Source organism: Primulina eburnea, chromosome 8 (assembly GCF_022965805.1).
Source record: "Primulina eburnea isolate SZY01 chromosome 8, ASM2296580v1, whole genome shotgun sequence".
NCBI classification, from domain to species: Eukaryota; Viridiplantae; Streptophyta; class Magnoliopsida; order Lamiales; family Gesneriaceae; genus Primulina; species Primulina eburnea.
Window position 1 is genome coordinate 41,584,565 of NC_133108.1, and position 13,822 is coordinate 41,598,386.

General features: G+C 32.7%; 2 protein-coding genes across 5 annotated transcripts; one reads left to right on the forward strand and one right to left on the reverse strand.

Annotated features, from left to right (window-relative positions):
- Nucleotides 1-4,017: 4,017 nt before the first annotated feature.
- On the reverse strand, nt 4,018-7,923 carry LOC140839864 (ras-related protein RABE1c). Of its 2 annotated transcripts, none has more exons than XM_073206842.1 (9): nt 7,799-7,923; nt 7,550-7,667; nt 6,715-6,787; nt 6,524-6,624; nt 5,260-5,325; nt 5,028-5,125; nt 4,612-4,674; nt 4,444-4,536; nt 4,018-4,354 (listed from the first exon to the last, which is right to left on the reverse strand). In XM_073206842.1, the coding sequence occupies exons 2-9, from the start codon at nt 7,620-7,622 to the stop codon at nt 4,271-4,273; spliced, it is 651 nt and encodes a 216-aa protein (XP_073062943.1). In that variant the 5' UTR covers nt 7,623-7,667; nt 7,799-7,923; the 3' UTR covers nt 4,018-4,270. The 2 variants fall into 2 exon arrangements, with proteins under 2 accessions (XP_073062943.1, XP_073062944.1); XM_073206843.1 differs by lacking the exon at nt 7,799-7,923 and adding an exon at nt 7,213-7,296.
- Nucleotides 7,924-11,142: 3,219 nt separating this feature from the next.
- Nucleotides 11,143-13,792, forward strand: LOC140839865 (uncharacterized). Of its 3 annotated transcripts, none has more exons than XM_073206846.1 (3): nt 11,143-11,749; nt 12,357-12,806; nt 13,143-13,792. In XM_073206846.1, the coding sequence occupies exons 2-3, from the start codon at nt 12,357-12,359 to the stop codon at nt 13,515-13,517; spliced, it is 825 nt and encodes a 274-aa protein (XP_073062947.1). In that variant the 5' UTR covers nt 11,143-11,749; the 3' UTR covers nt 13,518-13,792. The 3 variants fall into 3 exon arrangements, with proteins under 3 accessions (XP_073062947.1, XP_073062945.1, XP_073062946.1); XM_073206844.1 differs by having other exon boundaries at nt 11,144-11,749; nt 12,342-12,806; XM_073206845.1 differs by having other exon boundaries at nt 11,144-11,749; nt 12,354-12,806.
- Nucleotides 13,793-13,822: the final 30 nt, after the last annotated feature.

Sequence of the window (13,822 nt, forward strand, 5' to 3'; positions counted from 1 at the left end):
CTTTAGCATCGGAGTGGCCACGTCAGACATCTCTCTGGTGCTCATTCACATGGTTGTTTTCGTGTTTGCAGGTCAGTACCAGCTTTTTTCGAGAGAAAAATCTCTGGTTTGGACACGTTTCGTTGTGCTCTCATCCCTCATCATTTGCATAACCTGACCCCGTGAAATTGCTCACGCATCTTGCATCCATTTTTACCTGGTCACATCAACTTCATTTCATTTTTGCTTCTCTTTTCTCCAAAACTAATTTTGTAGTTGAATTATGCATATATGTAATACTTCGATTTGGATATAACTCGTACAATGAAATTCTTATCTATCAAGAAATGATTCTCCGTATATTTAGTAAGATATCTATTTGATTCAATCACATTCCACTACACGATCGAATTATTCTGAGCGAAAATATATTTTATCCATTATTGTATAAATTTGACTCGATCGTTGCCATTTGATATACATATACATAATTGCATGAGGTGATATAAGCAATTAATTGTTGTTGTGCTTTTGTATAACTAATAAAAGATGGTAAAAAATTTGTGTGAGACGGTTTCATGAGTCGTATTTTATTAGACATATCTATTATTTGGGTCATCTATGAAAAAATATTATTTTTTATATTAAAATATTACTTTTTATTGTGAATATTTGTAAGGTTGACCCGTTTCACAGATAAAGATTCGTGAGACCGTCTCACAAGAGACCTACTCATAAAAGATTAGAGCTATAAAATAATTATTTATAAACGTTAATTTATCATCTCTATATTATAATCTTATCTCGTTAATCAAACCGTGCCCGTTAAAAAAAAAAATCAAATTGATAATGTTTATAACATAAACTTTAAGATTTTCAAAAGATGAGGTTTGATTCTTAGATTCCAAATAGCTATGTATCCCTTGTGACAATTTATGCCATATATAGTTGAGTTGTTTTATGTGATGTCATTGGCTTTATTTCGCGTTAGCGCATACAACACAACATATAGCTTATACTTATGGCCCTCGAATCCCTTTGTCTTTAGACTTTAATCCGATATGCTTTCTGCATAAGCATTGCACCAAACATTCTACTATATTCTGCACTTGGATGATAGATACCTCTGCAATCTGACTCTTCTTCCCATTACTATGAACATAGACTCTTATTACTCTGTATTCATGGACGAATCCAAAAATTAGAGTTGGGACGGACTTGAACTTAATATCAAAGAGATAAGCTAGAACCTACGTAACGCTAACATGTCCATGTCTGTATTGGTAGCATTTATACTTGGGCAAAAACTTGTGTGAGACGATTTCATGGGTCGTATTTTGTGAGACAGATCTCTTATTTGATCATCAATGAAAAATTATTACTTTTTATGCTAAGAGTATTATTTTTTATTGTGAATATCGTTAGGATTGACATGTCTCACAGATAAAAATTCGTGAGACCGTATCATAAGAGACCTAATCTTGTACTAAAGCCAGCATTCATATTGTTGAAAGAGTAGGACTCCATTAATCATGTTGAGGATTTGATGGGTTTGTTGGAGTGTCACCTGTGATTCAAGTGATGTTAGCTAATCTTTGCTTTTTTATTATTCCATGTTTTCCATCTTTAATCTTAACATTATATTTTTAATTTTTAACAATTTTAGTTTTTTTTTTCTACTAAAAATATTGATTTGACATTACATACATCCACAAATATGACGTGTCACAATGATACCACGTAAGATAAAGAACTAAAATTACAAGAAAAAACAAAGACATGAGTTAAAACTGAAATTTGACGAGATAAAATGACAGAGTAAAAAAAAGACAAATATACAGTATTCTTAAAAAAAAGGTTGTACATATGTCAAATAGAATTTTTATCTCAACCATTAATTGTCGAATACATAACCTTATCAACATGGTTACCAACTATTGCCACACAACAATCTTTTTGAAAAGAAAGGAATTGCTTCAACAATTTCGCAAAATCTCTTCCACTGAGAGCAACATAAAACAAGAAGCTCGTCGCGTTCAATTTTCATTTTCAGTATCCTTTTTTATTGTTTCGTACCGTCATGAAATACAATTTCGCATTATTGGGAAACTTTTTCCACAATAATTACATTTTTGGACGACAATTTTTTTATCGTGGAATCCAAGTGCAATCGTGCGTAGGCATTCCAATTTTTCAGGTATCTTGCATTATTAAAATATCATATAAAGAAAGGAGCACAAAAATCATATCATCATTGAGAATAAAAAAAAAAAATAGATTTGATAAAAACAAAAAATCTTTTTATCTTTTCTTTTTAAAATTTTTTGTTTTGTGACTGCCACTATTCTAAAGAACGAGCTAACGAATTATTGTACCGCCTCGTACTTTTTCTGCTACGCGACGATTGAAGGGTTTGACGTTACTTCTGATTTCTGAAATTTTGATCGAAGATTCCGGGAAATTTTGTGGAGAAATAAATTAATTGTTTGGTCTTACTTTGTTGGAATAAAATTAATGTTTTATAAAAAAAAAACTTGTCATATTTTGTTATTTAATAGCTTCAAAATGCTGGGTTATAAGATCTTATAAAAAATAATATTTTTTCTTCAAATTAAAAACTGGTTAAAAATGTGGTAATATTGGAAGAGGCAGAAGAAAGAAACATCCATTTTTACATAAAAATAAAAATTAAATTAATGATATGGTTTGTTTGTTTGTTTGTTTTTTTAAATATTTTTTTAGAGTAAATTATTGTGTGAAACATCAAATACAATGTAATACTAGTGATGTATCGTGAGACATCAGAGCCGATTTGGGGTTAGTATATGATCCACCAAAAGTTGATATTTCTCTTAAAATATTATGTGACGTCTTCGTCTTTCAATGAAAAATCGCATATGACTGTAGAAATCTAAATGTTTAAATTTCATCACATTAAATGACGAAAAACACTAAAATTGTATCAGAGAGTTTTTGCCGATTTGAGTTATTGTCGGCATAAGGAAAGAGTGTGCTCCTTTTCCGATAATTTTTAGAGGAATTATATACAATTTTCTTAAAATTTAGTACTTGTTTTCTCAAGAAAATCGTCTACTCAAAAGAATTGAGGTTTCCATTCTATGGTTCATTGTTGGGTGATATTTCGTATGGCTTCGCAAAAATAGTTAACCATATAAGCATATCTTTAAGTAAATGAAATATGCATTTTCAACTTCCAAGGGATTGAGGTTTCCACGGAATATGATGCTAACATCATATAATGTTCAAGGGCATACCAAGTTAGGCGTAACATGGGCGACCTAATATTGTAAATGAATATAAACAAAATTAATAATAATGATAATGACAATAAGAACCAAATTTTATGCATTAGTTTTTAAAATATACATATAGATTAAATCTCCCCAAATTTATCGAATTATTTACTAGTTTAGTATCATCTGAGTGCCATTGTCATATAAGCCAATCTTACAAATTTTCCACCATCTTAATTCACAGGCAAAACTCACAATCTTTAATAAAGCGAGGAGCAAAAATGCGAACCCAAAAGGCATCATTATTCAAAGAAATGTCGGAGCCTTTAGACAAAGTAGCAATGACGATTGTTCAACAATTTTAGAAGAAAGAAAAGTTGCTTTGGTCCCCCAAGATTCCGTAATCATGTTTTGATCAAAACCAAAATATTGGTGACTCGTTGCAAGGAAATCCGTGGTCAAAACGCAGGCATCTAAAGTTCAGTTTTTTTAGAAACCTAATCCTAGTTATAGCACTCTTAAGCTCGAAATCTTATGGTGGGTAATGTGGGTTATCACAAGTAATCCAAAAAAGTCCGAGTTTATTGGCATTTGACCAGATTCAGTAAATCCAAGAGCTTAAAACCTGATATATTAACCGTAGCAGAAGTTAAATATTTTTAATGTTTTACGAAAATTAAAAACAGAATAACTGATACCATGACCCTTCAAAATAGTTGGACCAAGATATTATGATTTCTTTGCTTTCCCAGTTTGGCTGGTCTGTCATGAAAGGGTGATAAACAAAGATAAATTTTTAACAAACAAAAAGCAAATCAATATCCTGAGATTCAAATTTCAAGCCAAAGAAGTGCGTTAAAAGTACTGATATGCTAACTAATTCCACCAATAAAGATGACAACTCTGTTTCTAAAATAATGAGAGGGATAACAATACAAGCAGCACTGCTTTTTTCATAACAAAGACTCGTTTCTTCGTCAAAATGGTCAACTGAAAACACGTAATCAATCACCTTGTCCATGATGGAAGTGCGATGTTCAAGAACCACAGCAGGCTGATCTTTGGGTGGCTTGGGCTGCCCCTGCTGACTGGTCTGGTTGGGAGATTCTTATAGTTTGGGGCTGCATTCATGCAAAAATCACACAGGTCAATTTTTTCATATATAGAAAAACGGATACAAACGCAAGCATGTAAACTATGGCGCTGATACCTCAGCCTTTGAATCAGTTTCAGCAAGTCTTTGCTTTATGTCCCTGGCTATTGAGAAGAAAACTTCCTCCACGTTCATGTTCGTTTTAGCACTCTGTTTCACATGATGTTATTTAAACTGAATCAATCGGCGGAAAAAAATCAAACTTAAGCAATAAGTGCGACTTACAGTCTCAAAGAATTTGATTCCGTATTCATCAGCAAGCGCTTGACCCTTGGATGTAGGAACGGCCTATAAAAGTTAAGCTGTGTCAGATTATTTTGGATTTTAAAAAAAAACATAAATTAGAATAGAAATATATGTGCGCATTAAAGGGGGAATACATAGAAAGTCTGCATCTTTAGGTAACGACTGGAGCCTAATGCATATTGCTTTGCATTACTCTTAAATTGTTGAAAATATCAAATTTTTCTTCGAGGATTAAAGTTCGATCACCTTGAAAGCACGTCAAACTTCAAGATAATTGAGTTCTAGATCTAAACCATGCGAGAACTGGGCTAACAGAGAACATAACTTATGCATAAACAGTGAATATAGACACAAGTGTAAAAAGAGAAAGAAAAACAGAAACAGAGAAGGCAGACCCTTTTACTTTCATCCATATCAGCTTTGTTTCCCACTAATATCTTGTTGACATTGTCGGAGGCATGCTGTTCAATGTTTCTGATCCAATTCCTAATGTCTAAAAAAGGATGAAGTTAATTTGATAAGAATAAGATACAGCACAGCACACCGTGAAAAAGTAAATAAACATAAAAGTTAATTGAGAAGTATGGGAGACATTAATAAATGTATGGGGGAACGAAAAGTAATTACTGTTGAAAGATGATTCATCAGTCACATCATACACCAGCAGTATACCCATTGCTCCTCGGTAGTAAGCTGCAAAAAATGCAATTACTCAGGCAATAAGCTCGATATATTTCAAGAAATGCAATAATTCTTTGAAGAATTAAATGGTTGCTTGCAGATAGGTAAATCAAGTAAGTGGTTAACAAGTGGAGCAGAGGGAGTGATAAAGTGCTCTTATAATCCCATCAAATTTTGATAAAGAAAATGACACCATCAGACCATACTTCGATTTTTCTTTTATAACCTTCATCTCTGCAGACTACATCCAACCAAAAATCACCATACCACAGCTCCACAATATCAAAATCGTGGAATCCTCATAAGCAATGAAGCAACCCAAATCCCAAACAAACCTCAAATCATACAGTTCTTACAAAAAGTTGTTATGAAGAAATTGAAAAACAAGAAACGGCTTGTAAACATTATTTCACAAAACAGTCCTTTAGCATAGTTGTCAAGGGCGCAAGGCGCACCGAGGCGCACAAGGGCTCTGGAGCCTGAGGCGCAAGGCGAGGTGCGCGCCTTACCGAAGCAAGGCGCACATTTTTTATTTTTTTTAAATATATTTAGCTTATAATAATATATTAAAATATGAAATAATTAAGTTACAATGTCACACAAAACAACAAACAATTAATAAGTTCATAACAATAAGTAACACAATTAAAATTCTTCAATCATCCTGAGAAGTTACGTTTGGGGTCGGTTTGGGCTTTTAAATTTTAAGTTACTATTAAAAAAAACTGAGAAGTTGCATTTTCAAAATGCAACTTCTCAGTTTTTTTTACTAAGGCGCTCGAGAGCCTTTCCAAGGCGAGCCTAGGCGCGCGCCTGGGCGAGCCTTTGTGAATTGTTGCGCCTGGGACGGCCCCAGGCGGACTCGCCCACCCAATTATATAAAAAACACGTAATAAAAATTTACTGCGAAACAATGATTTTCTTCCTATAATACATATTTAAACAAGCATATTCATCATATAATACATATTTTAATAATATGAACGATCACTCTAAAAAAATCTTTTTAAGTTGATATCAAATACCCTCCAGAGTCTAGCTCGTTGTAGACAAAGTTGTTTACCTCGCTTTCTAAAGTGCAACAGCAACTGCATGCCTCAACAATGGCAGAAACAAAACAAGTTCCAATTGAAATTCTTATCTTAGATATGCCAAGATAAGATAGCGTGAAATGGAGCGGAGCAGATTTCAATATCATTCAAATCCATACCAGTTGTGATTGTACGAAATCGCTCTTGTCCAGCAGTATCCCAAATTTGCAGCTTGATTCTTTTCCCATCAAGCTCGATGGTCCTTATCTTGAAATCAATGCTGAATTATATAGCAGAACCATACACAACAATCAGGAGAATGTTAAAAGGCAACACAATTGTAATGTATCTAAATCTGAAGGAATCCTACCCAATGGTGGTGATGAAACTGGTGGTGAAAGAACCATCAGAAAAACGTAGAAGAAGGCAACTCTTACCAACACCTGACAAGGCATCAATAAGTTAGAACCTCAATACACGTATAATCTCTAGCTTTTAACTTCAGCAAAATGACAATCTAAAACCAATAAACAAAGCATGTAAACTGGGGAAAAGATCAACAAACAGGCTTTTCATATTTTCAAGAAGAAAATATTTTTATCAGGTATAGACTAGATTGTATATTCTGTAGCTCTGTCTCATGAATTAAAACAATAAAGTACTTTATATCCTAACTTCCTTTCCAGGACTCTAAATCTACTCATATTACTTCTACAATAATCCAGAACGAGCTTCCCTGGTGGACAACTGAAATCCGAGACCGCTATGACAAATGCCTATAATAATAATGTGCTATAAAATTAAGAATATGTGCCCTCGGTAAAAACATACGCAAATATTATGAATCTAAAAGACACCAAGAGCTTACCATTTTTCATGAAAAAATATGAGCATCATTCCACTCTGTCCAAATAATATTGCTAAGCAGAGTAAATTCCAACAAATTCAATCCCTACAGCCAAATATTTCAAGTGCAGCAAAAGACAAATAATAATAAACTATTCCTATTAAAGATACAATCCAACCAACGAAATGATATGATCGAAAATTCCTTGCCTAAAACCTAAAATAACATGCATGCCAAGCAATGCGGCTAATTCTCTTCGAACGCAGCTATTACCAAACCAAATACATAATCCGATTCACAGGATTGCCGCCTAACACAGAAAACATCGCCAAACAAAAATACGCAAAAAAACACGCACCGCTGTCACCGATCAATAGAAGCTTAATAAGATAATCATAATCAGCTCGAGCTCTGGCGGGTGGAGCAGCCATCTGATTTGCTTCAGTTTGTCCAAAACTATTTCCTCAAAACAAACCCTAGCCACAAAAAAAGTCAATCAATACCACCTATCAATGGCAGATTTTGATTCACCGCTTTAAATCAGCCGTTCAAAACTCGAAATTGCAAATAAAGAACCAAATCTATCGAGAAGAATGAAAAAAATTACCAGATCGCCGGGGAAAAAAAATAGAAGAAAAGAGGGATCTAATGTACGAGGAAATGAGGAGGGAAGCGTTTGTGGGGGAGAGAGAGAGAGAGAGAGGGACGTCGGTCGTTAGTTCTGTATTTTCTTTAAATAAATTAAATTTTTTTGTTTCATTTTTCATCATTGTTTTAATAATTAAACTATTGTCAATGATAGGGGGAAATCGTCAAGTTTTTGGAATGAGTCAAAATGTGATGGAAAATTTATTTTTTTTAAAAAAAATCTACATATATTGTTTAGAAGTATAAATTTTCATAGCGAAAATATTTTTGATTTTCAAAAAAAAAAATTTGCCAAAATATGTTTTTTGAATGCTTTTTTAAATATGAGTAGGTCTCTTGTGAGACATTCTCACGAATCTTTATTTATGAAACGGGTCAACTTTACCGATATTCATAATAAAAAGTAATACTCTTAATATAAAAAGAAATAATTTTTCATGGACTAAGATATTCGTCTCACAAAATATGATCGTAAGATCTTTTCACACAAATTTTTTCAACAGAGAGAAAAAAAAAACTTTTCGGAAAATGTCAGAAGCCGAAAATTAAAATATTTTAGATTTTTGTGGCAATTTCTCTTTTTAAAAATTAATAATTTATGGGGCTTTCCACCATTTTATCAAGAAATTCCCTATTTAATCACAATCCTTTCTTTGATCTATTTATCTTTTTATGTTCAAATTGGATCGTACGATATACATATATTTATGGCTATGTTATTAATTATGATGATTATAGGCTTTGAATTTCGGTGTTGAAAGGCAGTTTTTCTAAGAAGAATTAATTATCTATTGTAATAATTTCATATTACATTCAATATTGGAAAAAGATTTATTGAAAAAAAAATTGCACAACATTTTACGTTATATATGTGATACATAAAAATTATCTCCAACATAATTGTACTACATTATACTTTATAATAGAATAATCTAAAAAAAAAATTTATTTCAACATTGATATTTTTTTCTCTTAATAATTGTTGGGGACCGATTATGACCTGTACATTGTCCAATTCAAGTTACGTGACAATGTTTTGGATGCCTTTTTATAGTTAATTCATTTCAATTCAAAGTATTTAAAAAATTTATAAATAATATTTATAAATTTTAAAGAAAATTAGTTTTATATTTATTTAAAATTTAAAAAAATTATTTATTTTTAAAATAAAAATACTAAAATTAAGCAAAAATATTTTAAAGTCTGAATCCGTGTTTAAGTTTCATTATTTTTCGCTTTTTTGAGTAGATAATATACATGAAAATTATTATTATTAATTATATTAAAAATCTCATGAAATTATTTATAAACAAATTAATAATCAAACTATTCATTCAAAATCGCCTTTGAGAAAATTAATTAAAATTACTACTTAACATTGTAGAAATTTTGAAATGAACCAGTTCTTGCAAATCTCACAAAATCACTATCATTTTTTTTCTTCCAAAAGTGTATAGTCCAGTTTTTGGCTTCTCGGAATTACACCATTAATTGTTCTGTCTTTCATAACGTATAAATCAAATAACATATTTCAAACATGATTCAGAAAACAAAGAATCAATCATTTATCATTTAAGCCTAAACATAGCATTAGTTGACGACGGACGAGACGTCATTAGCGTGTTGTTGACAAACGCTTGTAGACGACGGACGTTTGTATAATTCTAAAGTAGAGGTTTAAGGATCGTTAGAAATAACTTTGAAGAATGTTCAGTGATTCTGAATCTTGCTTGATAATGATTTTGGTATTGTCTAGGTTCATACAAATGAATTTTATGTCTTATTCTTTTAGTGAGGTGCGTGATTTATTGACTGAAATATATAAACGTAATATATACACACTTACATATTTATATGTTATATGATACATGTTTTACTGATTTTACATATTATGCATGACATATCACGTCAGGTCTAATATCTTTTCATTTATACCTCGTTTTTTATGGCCGCTCAACCATGTTCTGTTCTGTATTTCAAAGCTATACATTAAGGCGCGTCTAGACTGAGAATGAAATTATTGACTTGATCCCTGATATATGAGCGTAATATATTTCTAATGCATCATATCAGTTTGTATACCAGTACATTCTCGTATTCGGCGATTGTCGTTCACGTCTTGGACAACCATTCCACGGGAAATGCCTTAAGTTGGACGGTTTGGACTTCTAGGACAGTGGCTAGAATAGTCGGGTTTTTGGTATTGTTCCAATATAAGTTTTATTTGGTTTCTCGTATTCTTGTGAATTACTATGAATTCGATTTGATTGTATTAAACATTAATACTAGAATTATTGTTTTGTTTTCATTTCCGTAATAAGATGATTAAGTTATTTGATTTCTGATGTTTAATTGTTGTTATAAAATTAAGTGTGCTTATTTATTAATATGTTTAATAGCGATTCAAATAAAGATGATAAACTATCATATGCTATGGTGACTCTAGCTATAAGTTTCCCGAGTTCCTCATCTTTCCTTACAGCAAGAAGAACATGCTTTGGCACGATAATGTTTTTCTTGTTATCTCTTGCATCATTTTCGGCCAGCTCCAGAATCTGAAAAAAATGTGAATCAATCACACATATAGACTAATTTCATCGAAAAAAATGTGAATCAATCACACATTTTAACGTATTTTTGGGATTGAAGATTTTAGTTTGCAAACATTATCTCAACAACATTCTTATACTTCAAAACAATATTTTAATAACCGAACCAATAAACTAAGTGGTTAGATTTATCTTAAAATAATAGTTCAATCCTATCGATATTTACAATAAAAAGTAATACTCTTAGCATAAAATAATAAATTTTCATGGATAACTCAAATAAGAGATCCGTCTAACAAAATACGATATGTGAGACAGTCTCACACAAATTTTTGACAATCCCCTTAATTGTGGATGGCTTCGTTTTCTGTTAAGGTGATTAATCCCTTTTGCTTTTGAGAAAAATTAACGCAAACTAGATGTTTTCGTTGCCAATATTTTTCGTTTAAAAAAGTCAATAATGCTCAATTATTGAGATACGTGCAGGAAAAAAATCTTTATTATTTTAATTTATTTTACGATTTAGATATTGTTTTGTTTTTTATGTACTGTTTTGGACTTTTGTTTAATACTATTTTGAAATGGGTGATGGAAAAAGCTTATTCATTCTTAATAATTAAACTTAAAAATCTTTTGAAATGAAACAGATATCTGATTCGATATTATTTTTATATCAGAATATTATTATTTTTATTATAAGATTTCGACAGTAGATATTTGAAAAGAATCCGATGGGTATAAAGGTCATTTAAGTAATATGACGATGAATGCTATGTAACTACTCTTCTGATTATCCGATCCGCTTATCCTCCCTCATTCAGTCATGGCCTAGGGTTCCCATTTTCGATGCCGATGATTTCGTGACTTTTAGATTCAATCTCCATTTTCTTTGAAAATTGAAAATCAATCTATCTGTAAAGTTCGATCGTATTGGATTTTTTTCCCCAAAAGAAACTGGCGAATTGTGAATCAGGGAGCATCGAACTATGCATTCGGTGCCTTCAAACGATCTGCTTTTACTCCCACACAGGACGTCCTATCGTGGCGGATCGTTTTCTCATCGTCTGAAATATCTTCAGAAAAGTGATCGGCGTGGTAATCTTAGTAGTTAATATTTGCTCTGATCTTTGATTGGTTTGGGTGTGGTGTCTGTTTTCGACGGGGGTTTGTCGCTATCTGTTGATTTCCAGCTACTATTGTTAAATTATTTGAAGATTTCTGAAACGTTTGGTCGTGGGAAAGATTTTGATCTGAAATTACCTATCGAGATTTACGGATCTTTTTGGGTTTTCTGTTGGTTGGTATCGCTTCAGTGCATATTGCGGAGAATTTGCGTTAAAGGAGCTCGGAATCAATATAAGGTAGAGACATGGTGATATGTTTGACGATTTGTTTATTGTTTTTACTACGCTTTGTTTAGTGGAATATATGTAATGTGTCTGCCGCCCTTACTCAGTTACTCACTACCGCCAAATAGATACCCTAGTAGATCTTATTATCCATCCCGTTTGCTATATTTCGTCTGTGTTATAGTAAATTGAATACTTCATACGTGGCCATGAAATTTTTTCCATGAATTTTGAAGTCAAGGTCAGATCATGCTGGTTATAATTAAAGATGAAACACGTTTGAGATGTAAAAACTATTTATCTCAAATTTTAAAATCTCTAGCTATTTCATTAGTTTATTGTTCTAAGAGTGGAAAACAACATATCGGTTTCGGGGTTGCTTTATTATTGAGGTGAAACCAGTGGCCAGTGCGATAATGGGTTGATAAATTGACTTGATTCCATATTCATGGAGTCTGAGTTATTATCTTAAAGGATCCCAGGAGTGTATGAAGTTTTTGAGTTATTTAAAAAAGCAAATTTAAAAAACATATGCTTTGAGTCCATTATACCTTGTGATACAGATGATTATCAAATTTGGCGAGATATTTATGGAACTCTTCAGTTTTTTCTGCAGTAGATGGAAGTGTGTGTTCCATATTCACCAGCCTCTCAAGATAAAAGCAACGGTGGTGGTTCTGCTGCAGATCCTTGCCGCTGTGATCACCGCAACTTAAGGAATCTTTCAGGGAATGACCTCGAGACATGTTTGAGCGAATTTCTTAATGCCAAGGACAACAAACTATCAACTAGTAGCTTCTACCAATTTGCTGACAAGAATGTCACTGGCTATGTGGTAAGGGAAGCCAAACAAGATGATTTGGATAAGAAAATTTTATGTAGTTCAGCATCTGAAAAAAGCTTAAGCAAGTCTGCAACATTTCTGCTTCCTGGTGATCCTAAATCGTCTGTACATGGATTGTTGGTTGGAAAACTAAAGCAGGAGGATGATTTTACTGCTGAAGTCTCTGAAGCAAATGAATGTGATAAATTTGTTAATCCACACTATTCACAATCCATATCGCTGCCTGTAAGTCATCCATCTGATCTTTTGGCCAGTTCAAGTTAGTGGTTTTTTATTAGTGTATAAGCTTTCTATTGTGAAATGGACCGTGCCAAGTGATATTCTTGGTCAAAGACATTTGCAAGAGCAGATGCCAACATTATGTCAACCTGTGCACATAATTTTTTTTCTTTAATCAATTACGAGTACACTTCTATTTTCATCTTTCAACATTACATTCGATCCCAATTTGGAGAAAAGAAACTGCATAGTTCATAGATTCAGGCCCTGAAAATCCTCTTTTTAACAGCTCTTATTATTATTATTATTATTATTTTTAAAAACTTTATGTAATTACCTCAGAAATCTTCAAAGATTGTATCTGCCATGAAAGGTAGCCGTGAAAAGCAGGGTATTGAACCTAAGAAGGTCTCTGTGACCTGGGCCCCTGATGTCTATGATCCAGTTCCAACAGCAGCATCTCATGTTCCATCAAACAAGAATCAACGCTATCGCAATGATGGCAAGAGGTATGGGAAGAACAAGCTGAAGGGAGGAGGCAAATCTTCACGAGGCAGCAAGGGCAAAGACAAGAAACAAGTTCATAAGAACTATGAGGGTAACAAGGTCAAGCCTATACGTGATGATAGTGGATTGATCGGTTTTAGCAAGCCTGTGATGGGTATTAAAATTTTAATGTCGGGAGTCCATACCCCTTCTGTGGAGGTAGTTTTCTGAAGAAATCTGTCACAGGTGGCTCTTTCCAGTAGCAGAAGCTACATAACGAGGAACCTTATGTTCTTAATTACTGTGTTTTCCTTTGTCTCACCATGTAAATAAATAAATAACAAATGGTGAGTCTTTTAGCCAGTTTATCTTGCAAGTTAAATGGGTGAGTGTTTGTGGTTGTAGTACCACCATGTTTAAAAGATTTTGGTGTGATGTACTTTGGGTTTCATACTCCTCTTTTGATTTTCTTGGTTTGATTATGACCATATTAATTCTCTCTTTTATCTTTGGATCGAATCTCTCCTTAGTATTTG